At 45.1% G+C, this 23,836-nt stretch overlaps 1 protein-coding gene across 3 annotated transcripts in view; it reads left to right on the top strand.

Annotated features, from left to right (window-relative positions):
• The window catches only part of AP2B1 (adaptor related protein complex 2 subunit beta 1), a 79,188-nt gene that overhangs the window by 11,369 nt on the left and 43,983 nt on the right, over positions 1 to 23,836 (top strand). For all 3 annotated transcript variants that reach the window (XM_027725890.2, XM_027725892.2, XM_027725891.2), the window contains exons 6-11: positions 11,825 to 12,015; positions 14,080 to 14,301; positions 15,353 to 15,473; positions 17,522 to 17,617; positions 22,131 to 22,246; positions 23,342 to 23,507. In XM_027725890.2, coding sequence (XP_027581691.1) covers positions 11,825 to 12,015; positions 14,080 to 14,301; positions 15,353 to 15,473; positions 17,522 to 17,617; positions 22,131 to 22,246; positions 23,342 to 23,507 — 912 coding nt within the window. The remainder of the gene's footprint in view (positions 1 to 11,824; positions 12,016 to 14,079; positions 14,302 to 15,352; positions 15,474 to 17,521; positions 17,618 to 22,130; positions 22,247 to 23,341; positions 23,508 to 23,836) is intronic.

The raw sequence follows: 23,836 nt of genomic DNA, 5'->3' as shown, positions 1-23,836 counted from the left end.
TCAGTGACAGCTTGTAGTAACTGCTTTCCTGCAGGCTTTGGCTCTTCTTGGAATAAGAGGTTGGATGAATTCATTCACTAATGCAGATAAATCCACTGGCTTGTAATGAGTGGAGAAAATCAATGCTAATGTTTTTAATGAAGTTAAATGAGTCGTCAGAGCAGAGGTGGAGATCATGACCAAGAATTTCACAGGAGTAAATTACCTACTAAATCAGCATTTAATCATGGTTGATGAAGGGTCCATTTCCAAGCCAGGCATGTTCTGCTATTATTTTGTAACTAAAAGGTGGTGGCCAATGGATTGAACTGTCCCACTGCATAATCCTGTCATTCAATATTGTTTGCTGTTACCTACTGGAATCCAGTGAGCATATCCATATGTATCATCCTAACTGCAGCTCAGTGTAACTCAGGCTTTAAGGATGTGACCACTACTTTTTTAGCTCTTTTAGAGCACAGATCTGATTTGACTCTGCTTAAAGACATAATTGCACATTATTAGGGCTTGTCTGACAGCTCTTTCCATGGTGCATGTAAAGCAAATTGCTTTTGTAGCTGTCTTGGGCAGGTTAGATAAACCAAGTGCAGGTGGTGAGGTGCCATCCTCTTTTGGAGTGAAGGCTGCTGATTGCTCTTTGTAAGACTTTCTAGAGACAACAAAAGTAGAGATGTCTGACTTTCACAGGCACCAGTCTGAGCAGAGATGTCTGTCAGGAGACACACCTATTGCCTCTGATATCCAGCTCTTTTACAAGCTGTTCTTTTTATCTGCCTCCCTGATTTTTTTTCTCGTGCCAGGTTTCTGTATGAATATTGATGACTCCTTGAAGATGCTCTCTCTGTCGAGGCAACTTTGAGTCACACAGAGGAACACCTGCTGGGTTAATTCCATGTGGGAGAGTGTGTGCCTTGCAGCCTCTGAAAGAACTTCCTTGGGTTGCTTTAGTTCCACTTAAATGCTGGCCCTGGCATTCACCAGCTCACAGGTAGCAATGGAATGTGCTCTGGACAGGGATAGAACTTCCTCTTCTCCTAGCCTGGGTTCCAGCTCTGATTTTCTTCTGGTCACAGCCACATGGATGTGGTACTTCAGAATTAATAAGGGGTTTTTTTTCCCTTTCTGCTCGTTGATCTCAGTGGAACTCACAGGTTTGGTGAATGGACCCTTGGCTGACAGGAGAGCACCGATATGCTTTTAACTTAAATACTGACTTAATGAAGAAAAGAGGAAAAACACCAAAGGGCAGTGCATGCTCCATTTGCTAAATAAACCTCCAAAAGTAGCACTGGGAGTCCCAATAAACCATCAGCACAACTAATGAGCTCCTTGGTGGTAACGAGGGTGGGCTGAGGCAGCAGAACCTTTGCAGCTGCTGGAGCTGTGCAGGATCCCAGTACCTGCCTCGTGTTGCACTCACCTTGCTCTTCCCAAAACTGAGGATTCACAGCAGGACAAAGCAGTTTGGAGGAGTGATAGTGATGGAGAGGCCTGTGGTGTGTGGCTTTGAGAGGATCATGTAGCTGGTGTTCTGTGTACTGGTTTCCCAGGTTTCACTGTGGATGGAGCATTGTGTTTTTGATTCCTGAGGGTGCATGGGGAGAGATTTTTATCAAAGGTTTGAGGCTCTTATAGCTGCTGATTTAATACAATATTTAATCTGGTTACAAAGTAGAAAAAGACATTCCTTCTAGTTAAGTTTATTCCTTTGGTCCCCTTTGAAATTCATGCCTTTGTGGCATACTGATTTTGTCAAAAGTACAGGAACTATCCAGCTCCAATTAAGGTTCATCTTCCCAGTCAAACCATCCATCTCATTGCTGCTTTCTCCATGTGAAACTCCAGTGGGGTTCCAGATGACCAGGGGTTGTGTTTGCCAGATAAATTATATTTTTGTGTGAGTTGATATTTGTTAAGCTGTTTTTCCTTGATCAGATGGAATGCAGCCCTGCCTGGGAGCTCTTTTAAAGTAAAATCTGTGTATCAGTATTGGCTATCAAAAGAAAGATTGCTGGAAAAATGGTACTGAGGGATCAATCCTTATGGCGTATTCCTCTATAGATGGTGCATCTCAATCATTGGAACCTGTTATCTAAGCTCATTCATATTTATATTATAAATGTTTCTCCTCTTTCGATGGCTTGTGGAAATGGGCAGCATTAGACACTTAATGAACCAGAATTTTTTAGATGGGAAATCCACACTTGTTCTCTCTTCTGAGAAATGAGGATGTTGAGCAGGAGCTAAAAAGGGCTGCAGTTGAAAAATAGTCTCCAAGAAGGGTTTTATTATGGTTTTGTAATTGGTTGCCTCTAGGACATGAGCAAGCACTAAGCATTCTAGCTGGGTGCTTGGTAAAGTAACATCTCCATCTGTGGCTTGCTAATTGCCTTATAATTATGCAGAGATCAGGGTGCATATTTCTGTTGGCTCAGATCACCTTCGTCCTAACGATGTCTGACTAAGTTGGGAGGTGACCTTGTCAGAAACATTTTGTTGTTTTGAGGGTTTTTTTCTATATTTTTTGAGTACTGGCATGACTGTGTTAATAAGGTAACAGACTGGGGATGTTCAGGGCACTGAAGTCCTGTGGAGGTGCTGCAGGTCCACAGGCAAGGTGTTTGCCCCTTTTATCTGGGCTTTTTGTTGTCAGGATGTGGCCTTAGTTCACATTCAGTGATCTTCTGAGCAGCTGCAGTGTTGCACCCTTCCAGGTGAGCTGGCTGTAGTTGAGATTAAAGGCCTGACACCTCAGTCTGGTAGTTCACTAGCTATTTCTGAAAAAAATCTCTGTATGGCTTTGCAGCTTCTGCTGGGTGAATTAATTTAAACCTCTAATTGCATATATAGTGATGTGGGTATGTATGGCAAGGTACCAGCTGGGCTGATGACTTGTGACATGTCAGCAGTTCCTGGACATGTATTGCCTTGTGCAGGCACTGGGCCAATAACCCCTGCAAGGGCACAGTTCAGTTGCACTGCAGAAGTTTGATTGTGGCAGGAGTCTCTAATCTCGTTTTACAGATGGGTCTGAAGTGCTCGTGGCTGCCCTTTGTCACCTGGGATCCTGCCAAAGAGGATCCTTCCCTAGAGAGAGCCCTCACTCCTTCCCAGGGCTGTCTTAAGGCAAACCCTTCTCTTTTGCTCTTCATTTCCTTGCAAGAAAAGCAAAAGCAGGTCTGGAGGAATGTAATGCTGGGGCCTGGCTGCTTTGGGCTGCTGGACCTGCTCAGTCCTCAGTGCCTTTCTCACTGGTGACTTGGGCATAGTGCCACTCAGAAGCCACTGAATGGCTTCCACAATCCACGTACTCCAACCAAAATGCAATTCCAAAATGACATCCCAGGGTTTTTGTGTACTCCAGGTCGCTGCAGAACACTGTTCACACCCAGCAGCAGCAGTAGATAATAGATGGGTGAGAGAGGTAGGTTTGTTACACACCTACTGATGACCAGAGACTCTCTGAAGTCTTGGAAAACCCTTTTTTTTTTTCTTTTTCCTGATTCTGTCTTGTTCTGGCATTTTTGAACAAGACCCGGTGACTGTTTGTGGTTGGAAGTGCTGAGCCCAGGTGAGGGAGAGCAGACCACGAGATGGCAGCAGCTTAAAGCAGAACCAAAGCTGAACGCCCTTAGACACCTCATTTTGTAACTAGTTCCCTCCTGGCTTTTATCCCAGCACTTGGTTTTCTTCAAGAATGTAAATATTAGCAGACAAACATAAGAAGAAATCCATCTTAAACCTTACTGGTCTTCTAATATTTGCATGGAACAACCTTTCTGTCCAAATATTTTCAATCCTTGACCTTCCAAGGTAACTCTTAACCCATGGAATAGTTTTCTTATATCAGTCTGTCTGTTATCCACATGGCTTAAGTTGATGTCACCTTCTCCCTTTTATTTTCTAGGTGCTGTTCAGTGTTTAACTCCTTCCTGTAGCATTTCTTCTTCCTCACATTCTGCTTTGTCACTGTGATGTGCTGGATCAGGGCTTTTTCAGGTGTGGCTGTTCTGCTCCTGTGTTCTTGTTGGCTGTACAGACGTAGCACTTCTGTGCTGTCCAACAGAATGTCTTGTTTTACACCATCTACACATCACAGTTTATTGGGAGAAACATTGTTGTGAATCAACGTGGAGTAAACTGAGATCACATAAGTAAATGCACCAAGTGTGTGGAGATCATTAAACTCTGTTGTGCCTGGGATGATTTTTGCCTTTAGCATTAACCACTCTAGGAAGGGAAATCTATTGAGATCTGACATCTAGGGGGTGGTGAGGTGCACCGAGGTCCCTCTAGCAGTTTTGAGTTCCTACAGCTCACAGATGAGACTAAAAACCTGTTGATAGAGATCCCAGTGCTCTCTTGTCCCTCCTGCTCTGCCTGCAAGTGATGGGGGTTCCCTCTCTGCCAGAACTTCACAGTGGGGGGGGGGGGCTTTCTGGATGACCCTGTGGAGGAAGAAGGTCTTCCTTTTGTTCCTTTTCCTCCCAGCTGGCAAGCTGTATGTCTTTGTGAGGTGATGTCCTGAGGAATAAGCCAGTTTAGAAACAGAAGCAGGTTTTGTCTCCTGGGCTGTCCTCCTCTGAGTACTCTGCAGGAATTTTAATCCCTCTCTGTGTAATAAGTCTGGGGAAACTGGTGATCCTCTGAGTCCCAAAAGGGGTCTGTGGGAGGCAGTCAGGGATGTGGGAATTCTCTCATACAACAGGGAATGGAACACCACCTTCTCCACGGGCACAGGAGAGCACTTGTCCCTCATGGAGACTCTCACAGCCGTGTGTTTTCCCTGTGCAGCTGATGCTTTATGAAGTGGGAGGAGTGAACCACCACTGCTGGGTGAGTTCATGATTCCTGCTAATGAAGGTTGAAAGGACTGGAAAATTCACATCCCAGTATGGAGCTGAATATTGCTGTGACTGTGGGCTCTCTCATCAGCCTGGGGCTGCTCCAGGGTACTCTGTCTGTCCCTCTGGATAAAAAATGTCCCTCCACTTTGCAGCGTGGGTGTTGCAGATGCAGGCTGGATCTTGGAGTCCCCCAACCATGTCTCTATTGGCCTTGTGTGTGGTTTGGGGTTTTTAATCTGTTTGTGCTGCAAGTGGAGAAAATATTTCCTTCTGGGAGACACTTGATGGCATTTGTAGGCGGAATTTCTTTTACCCACTGATGGATATGTTGCAGTGAATGAGCCCATTGCTTAGGGCTGTTGAAAAGTGGTGGCAACACTTTGGAGCTCTTTAATGGATGTTTCTGCTGTTTACACGAGGCTGCCCAGGAGGGAGAGCAACACTTTTTGCAGAGTAAGCAGCCAGCCAGCAGCAGCAAATTGGGAAGGAAATAGGGAGAGGTTATGGAGGAGCCACTGTATAAACAGTGGCTACATTAATGTGTGTGGTGGGTGCTTGAGAGTGGGAGACTGCCAGGGGAGAGCAGGAACTTGAACTGGGGGAGAAGGGAGAGCTGATGTCTGTAGTTGGTGGCACAACTTCTGGTTACCCACTCTGACCCTGCTTGCTGTGCTGATGAAACCCAGTTTTGGCTCCGGAATGAGCTCCTGCAACAGCTTCTCCAGAGGAAGGCTGGAATCTGACTTACCAAGTAGCTCTTTTTTTCTCCAGGTTGTCATCCTGAACAGGTCTGAGGGAATTTCCAGCCTGTATATGGGATTTGATTCTTTCTTTGCTTTTGGTAGGCTTGTGGATGAGGGATTTGGATCTTGAGCATCTTCCATCGAAGCTCTGCTTTTCCCTGTGTTTTCAGCTCTAGCAGAGATGCAACGAGTTTATATGATAATACATGAATTTCCATGGCTCCACAGAGTCTGTCTTCCCAGACCCCTCATTTATAAAGCTTAATTGACAAATCCATCCATCAGAGACCTGTCTCCTTCCAATTACAGCCACCAGTATATGCCTAATTTCCAAAGCATTTGTCTTGCCAAATACATCCCTCCAGGATCTCTCACATCAATCAGGGTGCTGGGAATTTTGTTGACATGTGTCTACATGTTACATTTTCAATCGGAACAGGCATTTCTGGCTATTGACAAGCACCATTCGTCAGAAAACGCTGTGGCTGTGATGTTTTGTAACTCTGCACCCCCCTTTTCAGGGCTCTGTGAGGGTTTTTTAGCTGGTGCTTTTCTCCTCGGTTGCAGCTTGGATTGTTTGCCACTGGATGGTGCCAGCGAGAACCTCTGCAAGGGAAATTGCAAAGGGCCTTACATAAAAAAAAACAAACAAACAAACAAAAAAAAGGGCAAAAGAAGCCTTCCTGGTGTATGATAGGTGCCTGATCCAGGCTGGGATCACACCATGGTGTTTCCTGGAAGAGGAGTAGGGAGTTGCAGACCCTCTGTGTCTTCCTATAGACTTAAGTTTCCAGTATTGGGGGCTCAGCTGTGCCAAGGAGAAACCCTTCGAGATGGAGCCATCCCTGAACAGCTTCTTGCCCACCTACCACAAGAGTTTCAGCAGCTGGGGGAAGCATGTTTTCCTATCTTACAGCTAACACATCCTGATTTTACAGGGATGTGAGAGCAGAAGTGGTGTTCTAGTCTGCCACAAAGTGCCATTTTTCTGCAGGGAAGTGCAAAAACCAGTCAGGGCAAGCACGCCGTGGGAAGGATAACACTTGACTTCCCTTTGGTTGCCACCTCCATAAAAATTCATCCCACTTGCAAAGAGCAAGCCAGGAGGTCTTCCCCACCCAGGCAGTTTTTAGGATGTGATCAGAAACTGAGGATTTGTTAGGCTCCATACATATTACATGAATTACCAGTGTGAGGTTCCTAAAGGCTCCCTGACTTGCCTGATTGAGCCATTTTATAGTCATAGAATCCCCAAATGGTTTGGGTTGGAAGGGACCTTAAAGTTCATCCAGTCCCAGCCATTGTCATGAGCAGGGTCACCTCCCACTATCCCAGGTTGCTCCAAGCCCCATCCAGCCTGGCCTGGGACACTTCCAGGAACGGGGCAGCCCAGCTTCTCTGGGCAGCCTGTGCCAGGACCTCACCACTCTCACAGGGAAGAATTTCCTCTGTAAATTTAATTATAAAATACTTTTAAAAAGTAATTTTAATTGCTCATGGGCCGTTTCTAGGGAAGCAAAGTAAAGGAGGCTTGTAGATAAAAGACATAATATGAACAGAAGTAGGAGTCATATAATCTGGAAAGAGCCTGTCTGTGTTAGTACTCGTTAGGGAGCTTTTGGGCACACAGCATGGTCTGTGTGGCCTGGTAAAATACCCACCCTGAATATCCCATCTGGGAGCCTGTGCTTTATGACATGCGAGCTCAGAGTGCTCTTCAAAATGTCAGCACCTCTCCATTCCCAAAAGCATCATGTGGTGCCTGGCTCCCTGGAGGATGGGAGCCTCCAGCTGTGTGGGGAATGCTGCCTTTCCTCAGCATCTCTTCAGAGCCCCTTAATTTTTCCTCCTCTTCTTCGTTTTCCTCGTCGTTTTAATGGCATGGTGAGCCAGAGGTTCCTGTTTTAAGCAGCAGAACATTGTATTTCATTAACTCCATTACACACTTGGTTTAATTTCCAATTAGCCTGGGATGGGAGGAAAATAATCTGATTGCTCCAACCAGTTGGCGTTCTGGATGTGCCGAGCTTCCCTCTGCCCCCCCCACCCCCTGCAAAGCTTTTCCTGTGTGGGTTGACAGGCAGACACTCAGGTTTTCACCCACCCCCTTTCCTCCTTGTTAATGTATTTTATACCATTTGCTCTGAGCTGAAGGTTTGAGCTGCCAGAAGGAATAACTGGCAAATCAGTGTTCCTACCTCTGCAGCTTTCCGTGAGGTCGGATCTGGTCTCTCCGGCTGCGGAGGGAGTTCTGTCTGTAGGTGGATTTAAAAACGTTGGGTTCTTGTGAAAGCTGTAATGTAGTTCTAAGTGCAGGCTTGGGGGGTTTTTTGGGGGGCTTTTTTTGGTTTTTTTGTTGTTGTTTTTATTTTAATAAGAGTCTGTGAGATTTAGCTATCCTCATCCCAATGACGCTTCTCCAAGAGTCTAAATTTATTGGGAAATTCCAGCCAAAAGCAGGTTTATTGTCATCGGGCTCATCTGTGCTCCAAAGGGATGTTGCTGTGGCTGCATTTGAATAACGTTGAAATGTAGCCAGGGTGAACTGATTTACATCAGCAAGCCAGGGACTTGTTATTATTAATAATTATGATTAATTCTTCCATCTCCTTTGCATTTTTATTTTTCAGGTGATTTTTAGGTGGGTCCTCACTGGTTAGTAGCTCTTGGCTTAAAGGTGGTATCCTTAATTGTGAGTCAAGTGAGGCATTTTGCTGTGGAGTTAACTTAGAAGTTTAAGCTCTTAAAAGCTTTTCCTATTCATTAGCTGTTTGGGCTCACATATCTGTGGCTACTGGGGCGACCACAGGTTTTTCATTATTTTTGGTAAATGTTAGTTTCTTGTCCTTTTAGTTTCCTCCTTCTAATCTATGGATTAATTATACAACTCCTGGTTGGTTTCTCATCAAAATCAACTTGGTGCATGTTTTGAAAAGCAGAGAATACTTAGTTTTCTAAAAAAAACTTGGCTTTTTTTTTCGTCAGCCTGCGAAACTTGTCCAGTTCCATGGAGCACTTTGTCCTGTACCACGTGTAAAGCTTTAGCTTTACTTTTTTATGTTCCCCCAGCAAGTCCATCATTGCTGTTTATTTTCAAGGGAAAATAACCAACTTGCATAAGTTACCACTTTGTCCCTTGCTCTTGCTGTTCAGCGCAGTTGGACTTCACCATCTCCTGTTGCTGTGTTAAGGAAGAAGCATCAGCTGAGTTGAAGGCTTAAAACTCAGCTTTGATGTTGTAGATTTTCTTTGGCCAAAACATCTTTCTAAATATTTCTAGTGACACTTCCATGACTGCCAAAGTATGTAGTAGATTATTAGGTGATATAACAGTGGAATTGGTGTGAGTGGTTCTTGATGGACTCCTTTCCATACCTGAGTGGGAGCTGTTAGAGGGCAGTGCTTTCAGTCTTTGTTGACCTGCCCTCTCCCTTGGCGAGAGCTGTTGGCAGCGTGGTTGTTGTGGGCTGGAATGGAACCATGCAGTGCCAGCTTGTGTTGCTCTGTGTTCCTGCCTCCCAACGAAGCCCAGTGGCAGTGCCAGGGAAGAGGTGAGCGTGTGTGCTTGAACCAGTGTTTGTGTTGGACGGGGTCCTGAAATATGTTTTCATTTCAGCTGTGCTGTGGCTGTGTAAAAAGCCTTGGAGATGCTAATTATTTTTGTTGGCATACCATAACCTATCAATATGTTCGGTGCAAATCGCCAGGGAGTCCTTTTTTTTTTTTAATCAATGTTGCTTAAAGTTTGAAGACATTCCCCAACCCTTCTCTTATCCCGTTTTGCTTCATTTATCTTCTTGTCACTGAGTTGACAGCAGCTCTGTTTTGCTGAGGTAGGAGGTGAGGACCAGCTCTAATTGTGGACTATGGATTGCAGATCCCAACTCCTCTGACAGAGCTGAGCTGCCACCAGATGTTGCACAGCCCCTTCCAGTCCTTCTTTTATAACCCCCAAGGACATGACAGCCTGTGCTCCAAAGTGCTTCTTCCATCTGACACTCTCTCTCACGGATGCTTTTAATGGAAATCTGAGTGGATTGCCATGTGGTGCCCATCCTCAGCTTTGATTTGGACACTTGCAGTTATGCTGACATGTTAATTCCTAAAAAAAAAAAAAAGCCCAGAAGGATCCTAAGGGCAAGACCTCATTGACAGCCGGGTGTCCAGGTTGGAGCTGCTGTGCACCAGGCCCATGGGAACAGCATTTCTGTGCATCCTTTGCCCCTGGAAAACACAGGGATAGCCTGCATGGACTCTGCAGGGAAAGCAACATAAACACAGCTGCCTTGACTTGTACTTGCCCCAGGGTCTAGGATATCCTAGAAGTGTTCAAAAACATCTGGATATGGCACTTTGGGGACATGGTTTAGTGGTGGACTTGGCAGTGCTGGGTTAACAGTTGAATTCAATGATCTTGGAGGTCTTCTCCAACATTAACAGTTCTATGATTCTGTATTAATTACTAATTTAGCAGTTACTGCAACAAAAGTAGTGCCTGGCAGTGTGAGTGCATTTGCCAGAGCTCAACCTTGTTCCTTAGTATGACTGACAGGTCCCTTGCTGTAATGCTTTGCCTCTGAAAATTTTTTTTATTACTTCAAAATTATTTTCCATAGTAGTTTCATTTTATAAGTACTTTTTCTTAAGGATTTTGAACTTTTTCAGTTGTTTTTATGATTTGTCTTCACTTGTGAACTTCCAAAATGCAGTGAAATTAATACAGTCTTTTCCTTCACTTTTATGCTGTGTCACATTAACCATTCAGGAATTAGGCAAATTAAATAATAAGAAGAATAAGCAGCATATCTTAATAAATTACTAATTAAAACAGAACAAGAAGACAGCAGTTCTGATTACTAATGATTTGGGTGACAGAAGGCTCATTCAGCTAATGAAATTCATAAAATCTTGGATCAAAATCCTATCTCTGACCTCTAGGTGTGAAATGCAAAACAATCATCATTACTGTGCTTGTGCAATGACTTTGGAATATATTGGTTTAATGACAAGCAGTGATGGGAACAAGGCAGAGAAACTTCTGGTCGTGCTGTTCTTGTTTTCATTGTACTGCATCAAAAGCATCTTTAGTCATCCAAACAGTCAGATGATTTTAGATAAGATGTTTCTTTGCCTTAATCCCATAGAAAATAATGCTATAAATCTTCATTTGAGCAGGTATTTACTGTGAGTTGGGCTGGACATGATGTACATTGTAAAATGTCCTGAAAATGCCTTTTTATAGGGTACTTCAGTTTTGTGTGTCAAACTCAGCATAAATCCCTCTCCTAGTTAGTTAAACAAATAAGACTTCAGTCTCATCTGCAAATTGTCTATTTTTGTCTCTATATTCTGCAACTCTTCTATTTTAGAAATCTTCACATGGAGCCTGTTAGAATAACTGTTGAATTTGAATATGGAACTAAGAATCAGAAATTTGTGCTGCACTCCCACTTCTCGTTCTTGCCCAGCTGGACCCTGAACCTCCTCTGTGATCCTTTAATCTGTGCTTAGAAAAGAAAAGACCTTATATAGTCCTAAATGTAGCAGGAATATTTTCAGGGATGAGTTGTGCTGGGGTCCTTGCTTTAACGTGACTCTGTAAAGCAAATGGACGCTATGGAGACTGCTTGGAATTGAAATGTGTCATTAAAAATTTAGCATTTTAGGGAAATGGTGTGTTTGTTTTCAAACTGGGTGACCTGACAGCGCTGCTGCAGAGCTGGAGGCTGCCAAGCACCTGACAGCTCATTTCTGGACATCCTTAAGCCACGTGCCATGGGGCTGCCAAGGGGAAATTAGGCAAGAGGCAGAACATTCCTGAATAAGTAGGGCACTTGGAGATTTTGAGACCTTGGCTATATCAGCTGAGCATCTCCTGGAACTGGAAGGGAGATGATGCCTGCTTGAAGCAAACCAGTGTGGGGAGATCTGGAGCTGAAGGAAGGCAAGATGTTCTTGTTCCCTGTGGATGCCACCTCTAGCTCCTTCCAGAGCGAAGTCTCTTGTGAAGTCCCAGGTCCCTGTTCCTCCCAGTCAAGCTTTGGGCTCTCCAGGTTGGTTGTGAGGTCCCGGAAGGGTGGGATAACTGATGTAGTGGCTGCTGCTGAGCAGCTGATAACACACCTGCTATCAGCTGATAGATCTCCATGTTTGGTTCTGTGTGGAACCCATGCCCATCCCAAGTCAAGCCCCCGATGTCCTGCTAACAAGGAACTCATCTTGTCTCTTCCTCAGGTGGTGGCAAACGCTGTGGCTGCCCTGTCAGAAATCAGTGAATCTCATCCCAACAGCAACCTGCTGGATTTGAACCCTCAGAACATCAACAAGCTGCTGACAGCTTTAAATGAGTGCACAGAGTGGGGGCAGATCTTCATCCTGGACTGTCTGTCCAACTACAACCCCAAGGATGACCGGGAGGCTCAGAGGTAGGGTGGTTATTCAGGAGCAGGGCACTTGTGGGAGGTGTTGCAGCACTGAACTAACAGGGGTTCTGAGGTCTGTGGCAGCACAAATAAGACTTGATAAAAGAGGTTTAAAAGGGAGGCTGCTTTTGGTAGTTTGGGCTGATGCTGGAAACCTGCCCCTTCCCTCAGCAGAACCACTTTCTCTGTTTATCTGTAGTGTTCCTTTTAACTTTTTTCTGTTTAAAAGGCTGGTTCTTGTGGGAACTGGCACTGCTAAGAAGGGATCAGCCCAAGACCAAACCTGTAACAGTGGAAGCACTGTTTGGAGGATTTTCTGATTTAAAGCAGAACTTTCATATCTGGTTTTGGTGCTTTGAGAGGCAAAAAGCCTTTATAGGTTTGCAGCTTCCCAAAGTACTAAAGGTCTGAGACTGGAATACTTTTTTCCAAGTGAAAACTGGATTGTGATATGAGAGAAGTGAAAGTAAAGGTAAGAAATTATTTTTTCTTATCACTGCAAATTCACCCTTGTGCTTTTACTTTTAGCTGCAGTGACTAAACCTGAATACAAGGACCTCAGGTTTTAGGTAGTGGAATTTTAATTTGTGCACTTCAAGCCGCCTCCTCATCCGTCTTCAGAATCACAAAAAGTCAGATTGTGTTCCCAAGAGAACAAGGAACCAGCAAGAGAAATAACTTGGAACAGGGGGATTCTCAGACAATGTATTTTGTGAGGATGATGTGGGGGGGTGGAGGAGGAGGAAGGCTCCCAAGCCCACATGCAAAATCCTGGACAGGCCCTTTCGAATTCGATGGGTTTCTTCACTGACTGGTTTTTTGAGGTACAATAGGTAATCCACTGTTTCTGAAAAGCCTACCAGGAGTCTTGCTGATTTTTTTTTTTTCCCACCTCCTTTCCCCTTGTGTTTTGTTTCTGTGCCAGAAACAGCTCCTAATGAGTGCTAGAAACCTGCAGAGATCTCCAGGGTGTGAGGCTGGTATTATCCCAGCTCTGTCAGAGGCACCACTAGTCTGAACAGCTGTGAACACGTCCCACTTCCTCACCTGTAATTCCTCTGAAGAGTGGTTTATCAAACTGCAAGGGCAGGAACTACTTTTACTGCTTTGTGTGGAGTTTCTCTCAGAGTTTGCCTTATTTCAGACAGGAGACTGACAGCACTGGGTTTTATATAATGTTCTTTCCAGGAAGGCTGGTGTCAGTGCCCTGTGCCTGGAGAAAGTGAGGCTCAGAGAGATGAAGCAGCTTTGACATGCAGGTGACCTTGGGCAGAGGCAGCTGGAGGCTGCCCCAGCTCTGACTTGGACTCCTCTGCTCTTCACTGAGCTTCCCTTCCTGCATGGCTGAAAGCAAATCTTTGAGGGAAAGGAGCTTCAGGAGGCACAGATGGGAATAAGATTGTTCTGGGTTCGCAATATGCAGGAGGGAGTGGGAAGAAACTTGACAGATGCTGTAAGAAAGACCATATGAACCCAAACTTCCTTTCTGCTTGGGATGGATTGTTTAGGATGCTGTTGATTACAGGACCCATTATGGTGAATCTGAGACTTGGGAAGGTATTTAGGTCCTTCTTTCCCTGAGTCTTTAGAGAATCAGAAGTCTTTTTTTTGTAGGTAGAAATGGTTGAAATGGCAGCAAACTCCCCAGGCAAGCCAGAAGCGTGTATCACCTCTGAATTACTATATGGAGGCTACAGTGTTTTTCCAATAGCTGTTTTGTTAAAGTTATGTTTGTAAGTGACAGACAAGATCACAGAAATAGAGAACACCACCAGGCAAAGGCAGGAAGCACTAATAACTGAGGATGTTTTGGCACTGTAATGCTGAGAGCTGGAATTTTTCCTGAGCTGAGTGTGGCAGGAGAGAAACTTGAAGCTGTGAGAGAGGTCCTTGTTTGCTTCCTGCTGCGTTCGAGAAAGCAGGACTTCGCCTGTTCTCCATGACAAAACCAAATCAAAGCAGCACATGAGAAGGTGTCTTGAGCCATGTGCAATCTCCTAAAATCAGATCCGAAACATCTGACACCCTGAAACACATGTGAACCCTTTTCTCCTCCTCTGTCCCCAGTATCTGTGAGCGGGTGACCCCCCGGCTGTCTCACGCCAACTCGGCCGTGGTGCTGTCAGCGGTGAAGGTCCTGATGAAGTTCCTGGAGCTTCTTCCCAAGGACTCTGACTATTACAACATGCTACTGAAGAAACTTGCCCCTCCACTGGTGACCCTGCTGTCTGGAGAGCCCGAAGTTCAGTATGTTGCCCTGAGGAACATCAACTTGATTGTGCAGAAAAGGTAAAGGCTCGGGGGTGTTATTCCGGCGTTGTCAAATGGCATCGGGTTACCTCAGACACTTCCACATGCACAGAGTCTCTTTTAATCCAGGATCAGATCCCTTGAGAGACAGATTAGACAGTCTTGTGACTCTGGTAGCCTGAATTAATTTTCCTGACAGCATGCTTGTGATACCAGTTTCATACAGCATTTCTTCACCTGCCTCTCTTCACTGCCTTTTTATGAGCACTCAGAACTGCCCTCTATAAATCAGATGGCAAATAGGAATGAGGGTGTAAGTGTGCAGTTCACAGTGACCTGCAGGAACTCAGTGTGTCTGTGCTGTTCTGTTCAGCACAGAACCACCAGGCTGGTGACATCCTTGGTGTCCAGTGAGTTAGTTTTTTTCATTTATTTACTCCTGCGTGCATGTGTCAATGCTGTTGTTCCTTGCTGGAAAGGTGGGATAGCTTGGATAGCACTTTGTGATTGTGTTCAGGGCAAAGTTACTGTGCAATGGCATCTTGCAAGTGAAAGTAGAAATTAATTTTTAGGTGAATTTGTAGGTTTTTTTTAAATTTGGAAACAGTCATCCACTACCTGCCTGTTGGCTCAGCATCTGAAGTGGAGGAAGTAGAGATGTAGCCATAGAAAGACTTGAATTCCGCATTTTGTATTTAAACTATCTTTTTATCCAGCCTTCTTTCTCTAAATGGTTGATTGCTTGCATGTTCTGGACACAAAATCACTGAATCATAGAAGGGTTTGGGTTTGAAGGAAACCTCAGAGATCATTTAGTTCCAAACCCCCTTGCAGGTTTTAACCTCCCTGTGGGTAGGGACACTTTCCACTAGACCAGGTTCCTCAGAGCCCTGTCCAGCCTGGTCTTGAACACCTCCAGGGATGGGGAGTCCACAACCTCTCTGGGCAGCCTGGGCAAAATGACACCATTCTGTTTCTCAACGAATACTTGGGTAGATTTCTAAAGAAAGGATGCATTTGGTTACCAGAAAAGAGCCCATTTGGGTTTTTAAACAATCTTGAGTGTGACAGAACGTTATGTTCCCTCCAGGCCTGAAATCCTGAAGCAGGAAATCAAGGTGTTCTTTGTGAAGTACAACGACCCCATCTATGTCAAACTGGAGAAACTGGACATCATGATCCGCCTGGCTTCTCAAGCAAACATTGCCCAGGTCAGCTGAGGGACTTCTCATGTGTTCTGGGAGGGGGAAACCCTCTCCTGGGCTATACCTGAGGATGTATGCAGGTACTACTACCGTTGTCTTGGTTTTTAAGCATCACTGTTCCTGGTACAGTGCTCTTTGCAGCTATTTAACGGGAGGTGTTGGAGTTTCCTCCATAATTTAAATGTTAATGGCATGGTGTGTCTTGCATCGTGACCGTTAGGTAGATCTTGTTTCACAGATTACAATTCCAGGAGGAGAGCTGACGGTTCCTGTCAAATGAGTCACTGCTGGTGCTGAGGTTGGAATGAGAGGCTTGTTTCAAGTGAGGGGGGTGTGCCTGCAACAGAGGCATTCAGAAAGGCCAAACATTATTGAAGTGTGAATTTCAAGTTAGTAAAATTGTTAAATGCTTGCACAGGCTAAAAAACCCTTTCTTCTGCTTAACTTGCTTCCAGAGTGGAAATAGCATGAAGCTACACTGAATTGAGGCTGCTTTACAGTGTAGATTCTTGTTGTATTTGATTTCTTTGGAGGAAGTGTTCTCAAGTGCATTCCTGGCCACAAGGCCTAACACTAATGCAGAATGATTAATGCCTCTGGTTACTGCTATTATTGTCCTCTCATAATTGTCACAGAGCAATTTCATGTAATGTGACATTTTTAAGCAGCTCTCTTCAGCTCTCTCATGATGTTTTTTGGAACAGAGCAAGGTAATTCATGCCCCTTTTGCGCTGGGGACACGGAAAACATTTTAAAAATCAGTTTCCCTGAGAATATATTCAGAATTTTCTCTTTACTCTTGGTAGGCTCGTCCCAATTTTAATGCATAATGTTGCAATAATGGGCTGTTTGCGGGAAAGGCAGTGGTGTCTGGAGGGCAGAGTCTGGGATCTGCAGACTAATGAATGAATCTCTTCCTGGTTCTGAAAAGAAATAAAACAACACAACTACATCAGGAATATGTGCTGGAACGAGAGCTGAGCAGAGCAGCTTCTGCCCACACCCTCCCTGTGCAGCTTGGGGAGACTCTCCATCTCCGTGCCCATGCTGGACCAAGGCAGCAGGATAGCTCTGGCCAAGGCACTTGGGCAGTGGTTGGAAAGCATCAGCTGCTAAACCCGGGTGCTCCCAGTGCTGTGCAACATAGATCATCCAGGGAAATAATAAAACTTCAAAACACAGATGTCCCGTCTCCTCCTTGCAGATTTATTTGTCTGCAGTCTGGCCCTTCACGGCCTCTTTATCTTGTCATTGTTCTGAGCAATGTGCCTCCATGAGAGGTTTTTGAAAGATCTGTCTGGCTTTGTGCTGCTCACCTCTCCCTCACCATCTATTTGTGACATCACGATTAAATCCCTGATGTCATGTTTGGCATGAGAAACTGAAATAAATTGAGCTTTTGAGGGAATATAAATGACATATGGTCTTTTATTAAAATTGTTTTTTCTAAGCTAAGTGATTTGTTTAAGACAAAGTAGTTTTTTAGTTTAAGATCTGTAGGTTCCCAGCAGGTCCTGGTTTAAGCCCTTCTTCAGTTTCCATTAGCAAAAACATTGAGACAAAATAATAAATTTTATTTTTAAGAGGGGAAGTATCTTTGCACTGTTATTAATCTCAGTGTAGATGTTCCAGGGTGTCCTCAGATCTCCTCTGCACCTTCTGTTTGCATTCAGTAGGGATCCAAACATTCATCTCGGCACAGAAAAGGAGAGATCAAAACCAGTTGTTGCCAAGAGCTTTGCATATAGTGAACGTGCTTTCAGTGTAAGAAGGAACAGCAACGTTTATGTTTGGCAGGGCTGATTTTCCCCCAGCTTTTGTTCAGGGGATTTTGAAAATAACCCAGGACAGAGCCACGTTTTGGCTTTGTCCAGGCTAAACCAAGTGTGGTCCAGACCGGCGGGTTTCGGAGGTGGAGGTTGGTTGCGGAGTTTGACTGTGTGAGCTCTGGATACGTGTGGTAGCTGTGGAAGAACATCCCTGCTGGTGTTCTGGTGTTCAGTGGGATGTTCTCTGAGTGACCCAGGGACTCAGCTGGTGTCCTGCCTCCTCAGGTCCTGGCAGAGCTCAAGGAATACGCGACCGAGGTGGACGTTGACTTCGTGCGCAAGGCCGTGCGAGCCATCGGGCGCTGTGCCATCAAGGTCGAGGCAAGTATCTGAATCCTGAGCTTTTCTGTGATCCTCTGCCTTCAGAAACAGTGATGGGCTTTACCCATCACCTCGTTACACCAAGCTTCTTCACTTCACTCTTGGCCATCAAGTGGCCTAAATACGTCATGGATGTGGGCAGAGCAGCAGCTGATCCAGAGGGCTTACGAGCTGTGAGTGCATCACAGGAGGGTGGGCTGCTCCTCTCAGATCTCAGCTTGCAGGCACAGCAAGGCAGATAATTCAGTCCTGGTGGAATATTTTACTGCACTGGCTTCAGTGGAAAAAATGACCATTTGTCCATGAGGACGTTCTTTAATAGCTGTGGACTGACCTTTTGAAGGCGGAAGGAGAAAAGATTGTGCAGAGAAACTCTATTATGAAGCATTTTGTGTCATTCATCCCCCCCTATTTCAGCTGAACAGAACACACAGGCATAGAATTACAGAGAATTGGGACATTAAGTGCAATTTATTCAAACACAGAATGACTCTATTTGCTTACTTAGGTCCATATAACTTGTGGTTTCACTCGGAGTGTGCTCTCTTTGGCCTCGATGCTTATGCAGATAAGTTCCCAGGAACCTCTGCAGTTCTCCAAAACAAGTCTGAAATGTCCTCTGCCAGTGGAACATCCACCGAAATGCTCATAATAAAATATTTTTTTAGTGCTCTCTCCCGTTCATTTCCCTGTAAGTGAACCTGAAGCACCTGACAGGAGCTCAGAAATCCTGTGAAGAGAGGGAAGACTCATGCTTTGGTGTTGGTACTTTTCAGTAAACTGATGACTGAGTGCAAAATGTCACATAAGTGGTCTAATTTCAGCTGAGCTCATTTAGCTTTTGCTAAAGTGTGTTCCCCTGAGCTTTGCCTGACAGCAGATTTAAATAATAACCCCTATCGTGCCTGGCTTAGTGTGGTGTCAGTGCACAGGTTTCTCTTGTTCCAGCTAAACTACTGTAAGTCTGTGTACAGAGGACACAGAGAGAATCAACTGCCTGTGCAGCCTTTTCTTCCTTCCTTCAGCTCTTAAAGGCTTGTCCCTGCCATGGGCTTTCTTTGAAGCCCCATCGAGCAGGTGACTGCTGTTTCTGTGTCATGTCTGCAGTTCAAAATACCAAAGTGTTCCTTCCGTGCTGCGTCCAGGCAGGAGGTTGTCTGGATGGAGCCACAGCAGTGACAGTAGAAAATCCCCCTGAGCATGGGAAAGGGCTACAGAGAAGTTAAAAGAAGCTGGTGACAGCTCTTTTCGTAGCTGTGCTGTGCTGGGGGGTGGGAGTTTGCTTTAGTTCTCAGCAGGGACTTCCTCCCTAGGATTTGGCCGTGTGTCTGTCCTAGTTTCACATGGGGAGGGTGGTGTATTCCTGAAGTATCAAGGTGTTTTTAGAGGTCTTTACCCTTTCCCTGTCCCTGATAACACAACAGGCATGCAAAGGACTAATAGTAACGTCCAGCACATTCACAGTGACCCTCAAACTGGAATTGTGTCTCTCCATAAGTAGTGTTAACCTTGATTTTTAGCACTGCTCCATGAAGACGCTGCTGCTGAAGATGAGGTCTGCTTCCTGCTCTGACAAGAGCCAGATTTAAAGAGGGCAAATATAGAACAACTCATTACAGTGTCCTCATCTCCAGGTTAATCCCTGTCCCCAGTGCATCTGTGTTTACTAGAGGCTGTTTTCTCTGTGAGTTATGACTAATAGAAGAGCATCCTCAGCCATCAGTGTCCAAGTTCCCAAGGCTTAGAAATCTGCTTCTTGACACAGGACACAGCCGGTGGGAGCTGTTGATGAATGAGCATTCACAGAACATTTCAGCTCTGCCTTCAAGGATCCTACCTTTTGTCTAACTGTCTCTCCTAGGAGGGGAAGACAGTAAATAATTTTGTCTGCCCTGAGGTGCTCTGTAGAGGAAATGTGGTGTTGCCCTTGCTGGCAGTGCTCATTTTGGGTGTGGAACTAATACCCATGTTGAGTAGTAAGGCTGATGGACTTTGCCCAGGCTTGAGCAATCATTTTGGTTTGGGGAGTGCCAGAATATCATCATTTTGCGTGGATAGGGCTGGACTGTTGATAGCTGGGCTCAGAGTTAGCTTGGGTGTGTCTGCAGCAAACCATGTGGTGTAGCTGCACTTGGATCCCTTGTGCATCAGTTTGCTCCTCTCACAGCACTAGATGAAGTCATCATGCCATGCTTAGATTGTGAGGAAAACAAGCACTGCTCCCGTGGGAAAAGGAAATGAAGTGGATGCAGTAAGAAGAGGGATTCCTCTGGAGCAAAGGAGAAGCAGAAGGAGCCACATTACAGGGAGATTTGTCTTGTTTCCAGGAGATTCTGCCAGCAGCCTGGTTCTTAGAAATCATTGAGGCTTGTGGCTGAATGTTGATGTGTGATGTGCTACTCTGGTAATCTTGTGGGCTTTCATTTGATTTCTGCAGAAAAACAAAGCAATTTTGACTTTGGTTTGTTGTCCTTCCTCACTCCAACTTGAAAGCTGTTCTAGTTGGGGCACTCTTTCATCAGTTTGCAGAGCACTGCAGTCCCCAAGGATGTCCACCTTCAAAAAGCAATGTGTTTACAAGGGATGGAGTGAGCTGAGATCTATTTTATTAGAGGGACTGCTCTTCTGGGCATGTACCCACGTGACTGCTCACTTTCCAAGGGACTGTTGGGCTGAAAATCATTGCTGCATATTTCAAAGTGGATGTTGTGTTCTTCCTGGAAAAAATCATGCTTCAGAGTGTAAAGAAAAGAAAACTAAGCCTTAATTTGCTTTTCCTTGAATTCTGCAGCTCTTGAAGCTTTGCTGGTTGTAGGCTCTGACAGGACTGCACTGCTTATTGCCAACAGTGACTGGTGCTGCAGGGTCTGTAGAGTGGAGTTGGCTTAGGAGAGATTTACCCCCTTAAGGTCACTTGTTAAAACATCTGATGAAAGGTATTGGGATGAAGAGATTAAATTGCAAGCTCTGAAGCATCGATCTTGCAAGAAGTTTGAGCAGGGCTCCCACTGAGAGCAAAGTCAAACTCTGTGGAGCCAGGTCCATGGTCAGTCTCCATGAAGTGGAAGAGTCTTCCAGGTCACAGACCTCAAATCTCTTCTGGAGCAGAAGAGGTCAGAGCAGGGCACTCTGCCATTTCACTGCCTCCACAGTGGCATAGTACCTGTAAAGCTGTGCTAAGGAGGGAGAGGCATCATAAAAAAAATATTATACCAATCATACAGTTTTATGTGATGCTTCTCTTTAATCTGACACCGATTGTGTTGAGTATATTTTCTGTTTGGTGTGAATTTCAGGGAAGAGTCAGATGACTTACTGCCAGTTTGCAAAGATGAGTGAATGCTGGTTTAGAGTGTCTCCTCCCTTGGCTGATCCCCAGGCCAGCATGGTCCCTGTTTGTGCTGGCAGGCCATGTGTAAGATACCTCACCTAGAGTCAGGAGGGCAGGAAATCACCACGAGGTTTTAGTCTCTGATCCAAATTCAGCTCTAGAAGTCTTGAGGTTTGTCCTTGAGATTTCTGCCCATTCTCAAAAAACTGATTGCTGTGACTGAAATGCCATTTCATTCCTCCTCCTCCTGCCCAGGCTTCAAGTGCTCTGTAAGTCAGAGGGACTGTTAACTCACTGAAATTGAAAAATCCACCTACGTTGCTATTGTTTGTGCCCTACGGTGTTTGTCTCAATCCCAAATGCTTTATGGATGTTCTGCCTCGGCAGTGTCGGGAGCTGGCTGCTTCTCACATTAATCACCAGCTGTGTAATGAGGCTTCACACGTGCTCTGCTAATAGCCAAATCACTGTCCTTATTGGAGACTCTTTAGTGCTGAAGTTGGTTGCTCCTGTGATGTCCTGCCTCACTGTGCTGTTTGGGAATAGACCTCCCTGAATTATTTGCCTCTAATTCCAGTTCTGCTTCCTGGAGTGTGACAGTGTCCAGTCCTTGTTATCTTTTTTTGAACTAATTAACATGAAAGCTGCATTAGCAACAGCTGAATTTCTATTTTTAGCTGTATCTTCACATGTTGTTAGTGACCTCACCCCAAAAGTGCTGAACCTCTTGCAGCTGTGAGGTGCTTTTTGCTGCTGTTCCTGCAGAGTGATTGCCAGCATGGTTTTCTCCTGCCTTACAGCTTCCCCAGCCAGGAGTCTCTGTCCAAACTCTCCCAGCTCTGATTGCCCAGTTTGGGAAATTCAATCTCACTTGGTGGCCCGTTTAGCTGCTCACCAGCAAGAGGGTGATAAAAAGAGCAGTGTAGGTCTCCTGTGTGGTGACCCAGCTATCTACTGGCACAGTTGCTTCAGACTTAATCTTTGCAGGAGCTGGAGTCAGCTGGTATCTCCACAAGCATTTATCAACCTGTGGTTTTTTTCCTGGATACAGTTGGTAGCTGCTGTCCTCTTGTTTTCCCGCTCTGGGCGTTTTCTCATACACAAGCCTCGTTCCTCAGTGTGTGCCGTGGGCTCAGGAGTGTTTCTGGAGCTGTTTTAATGGGATTTTTTTGCTCTCTCCAGCAATCTGCAGAGCGCTGTGTGAGCACACTGCTGGACCTCATCCAGACCAAGGTCAACTACGTGGTGCAGGAGGCCATCGTTGTCATCAGAGACATCTTCCGCAAGTACCCCAACAAGTACGTGGAACTGCTGTAAGGTTTTTTGGAAGCCCTTGTCTGCTCTCAACAGAATAGAGCAATGTAAAACTCAGCATGGCTTACCAGGGCTCTGAAGCAAAGGTGGGAGCAGTGTCCATTCTGATTCCACTCCTAGTTTGGTAGGATTCAGATGTTTGCTGTAGGTGAGCTATCGGCCTGACTCATTATTAGTTGGAATTGAAAGCTTTTCCTTCCCCACCACTCCATATGGATGCTGAATAGAAGCCTTACTCAAAAGCCAGTAAAGCTCTTGCAGAGAATGCCAGAAGGAAAATTTGGCCAAGTTTACAGCATCAAGCTTTTCTGGTTTTGCTCATATCTCCTCTAGAAGTCTTACATACAGAGCTATGAAAGGTTCATGGCTCTCCTGGTCTGAGATCCCAGTCAGGTTGTGCCAAACAAAACGCTGCTGTCTTTCCCCATCGAGTGTTCTCTCTGGTTTGGGCAGAACTCAGCTTTTTTGTTGTTGTTTTGCTGTTTCTGCAGTAAGGTTTTGTCTCCTCAGCTACAGAACAGCAGGAGTGTTTTTCAGCAGAGACTTGATGATCACCTAAAAAGTAATATGGGACATTGCAGGCCTCTCTGGCAATTTCTGCTGTCAGTTACAAGACAGATTGTCTGCTTGTGACAGGGAAGCCCACGCTCGGGAACAGGGGAAGCTAAATTAGTGCGGGGTATTGTCTGTTTTACAGTAAAGCCTTTGGGGAAGTGTAATATCCAGTTCAGAGTTACCAGTCTGAAGACTCCAGTGAGGCTGCAGGATCTGATTCAGATGCATGGGCTGAACTGTTGGATCAAACGTTCCCATTAGCAAACAAAGTGAGGCAGCTTTGTCTTGAATTCCACGTCTGGGTGGTCTTGCTGATGAACTAAACTGCAAAGACCCTGTGAGATCTTAGTGCTCAGGCTTGGAAAAAGAAAAAGCTGGGGAATATCTTCTGTAGTTAAGTGAAAATGCTGCATGGAAATAAAAGATTTTTTTAGGGCAGGATTCCCTGGAGAATGATGTGGGCAGGAACTGAGTAAGACAAGTCCAGTTCATCCCAGTAATCCACCTGTACTCTGACAAATCAGGTATGAAAGCATCATTGCCACTCTGTGTGAGAACCTGGATTCCCTGGATGAACCAGATGCCAGAGCTGCCATGATCTGGATAGTGGGTGAATATGCAGAGAGAATTGACAATGCTGATGAACTGTTGGAGAGTTTTCTGGAGGGCTTCCACGATGAAAGTACTCAGGTAAAATTGCATTGTGCATCTTAATCTGTAATGTTCCATGCAGTGCATTAAAGGGATGGACAGTAAATATTATTCAATGAAAGCTTCAATATTTGGCTAAAGAAACCCTCTAGGAGCCTGTAGATTTGCTCCATTGTCCCTGTCTCCAAAACTTCTCTTCTTGGAAGGATAAGACAGAACTGGAGGGGTTTCTAGATGTTTCATACTTCCTGGGGGAGTAACCCTGCTAGGGACCAGAACACAGAGAGGAATAGTGATGAGATACATCACAGTACGACACAAACCTCAGTGTGGTGCTCAGGGACTTGTCTGTGAAAGTGTTTTGCAAC

Source organism: Pipra filicauda, unplaced genomic scaffold, assembly GCF_003945595.2.
Source record: "Pipra filicauda isolate LSUMZ 115617 unplaced genomic scaffold, ASM394559v2 scaffold71_size5581439_pilon, whole genome shotgun sequence".
Lineage (NCBI taxonomy): Eukaryota > Metazoa > Chordata > Aves > Passeriformes > Pipridae > Pipra > Pipra filicauda.
This window is presented reverse-complemented; position numbering and strand designations above follow the sequence as displayed.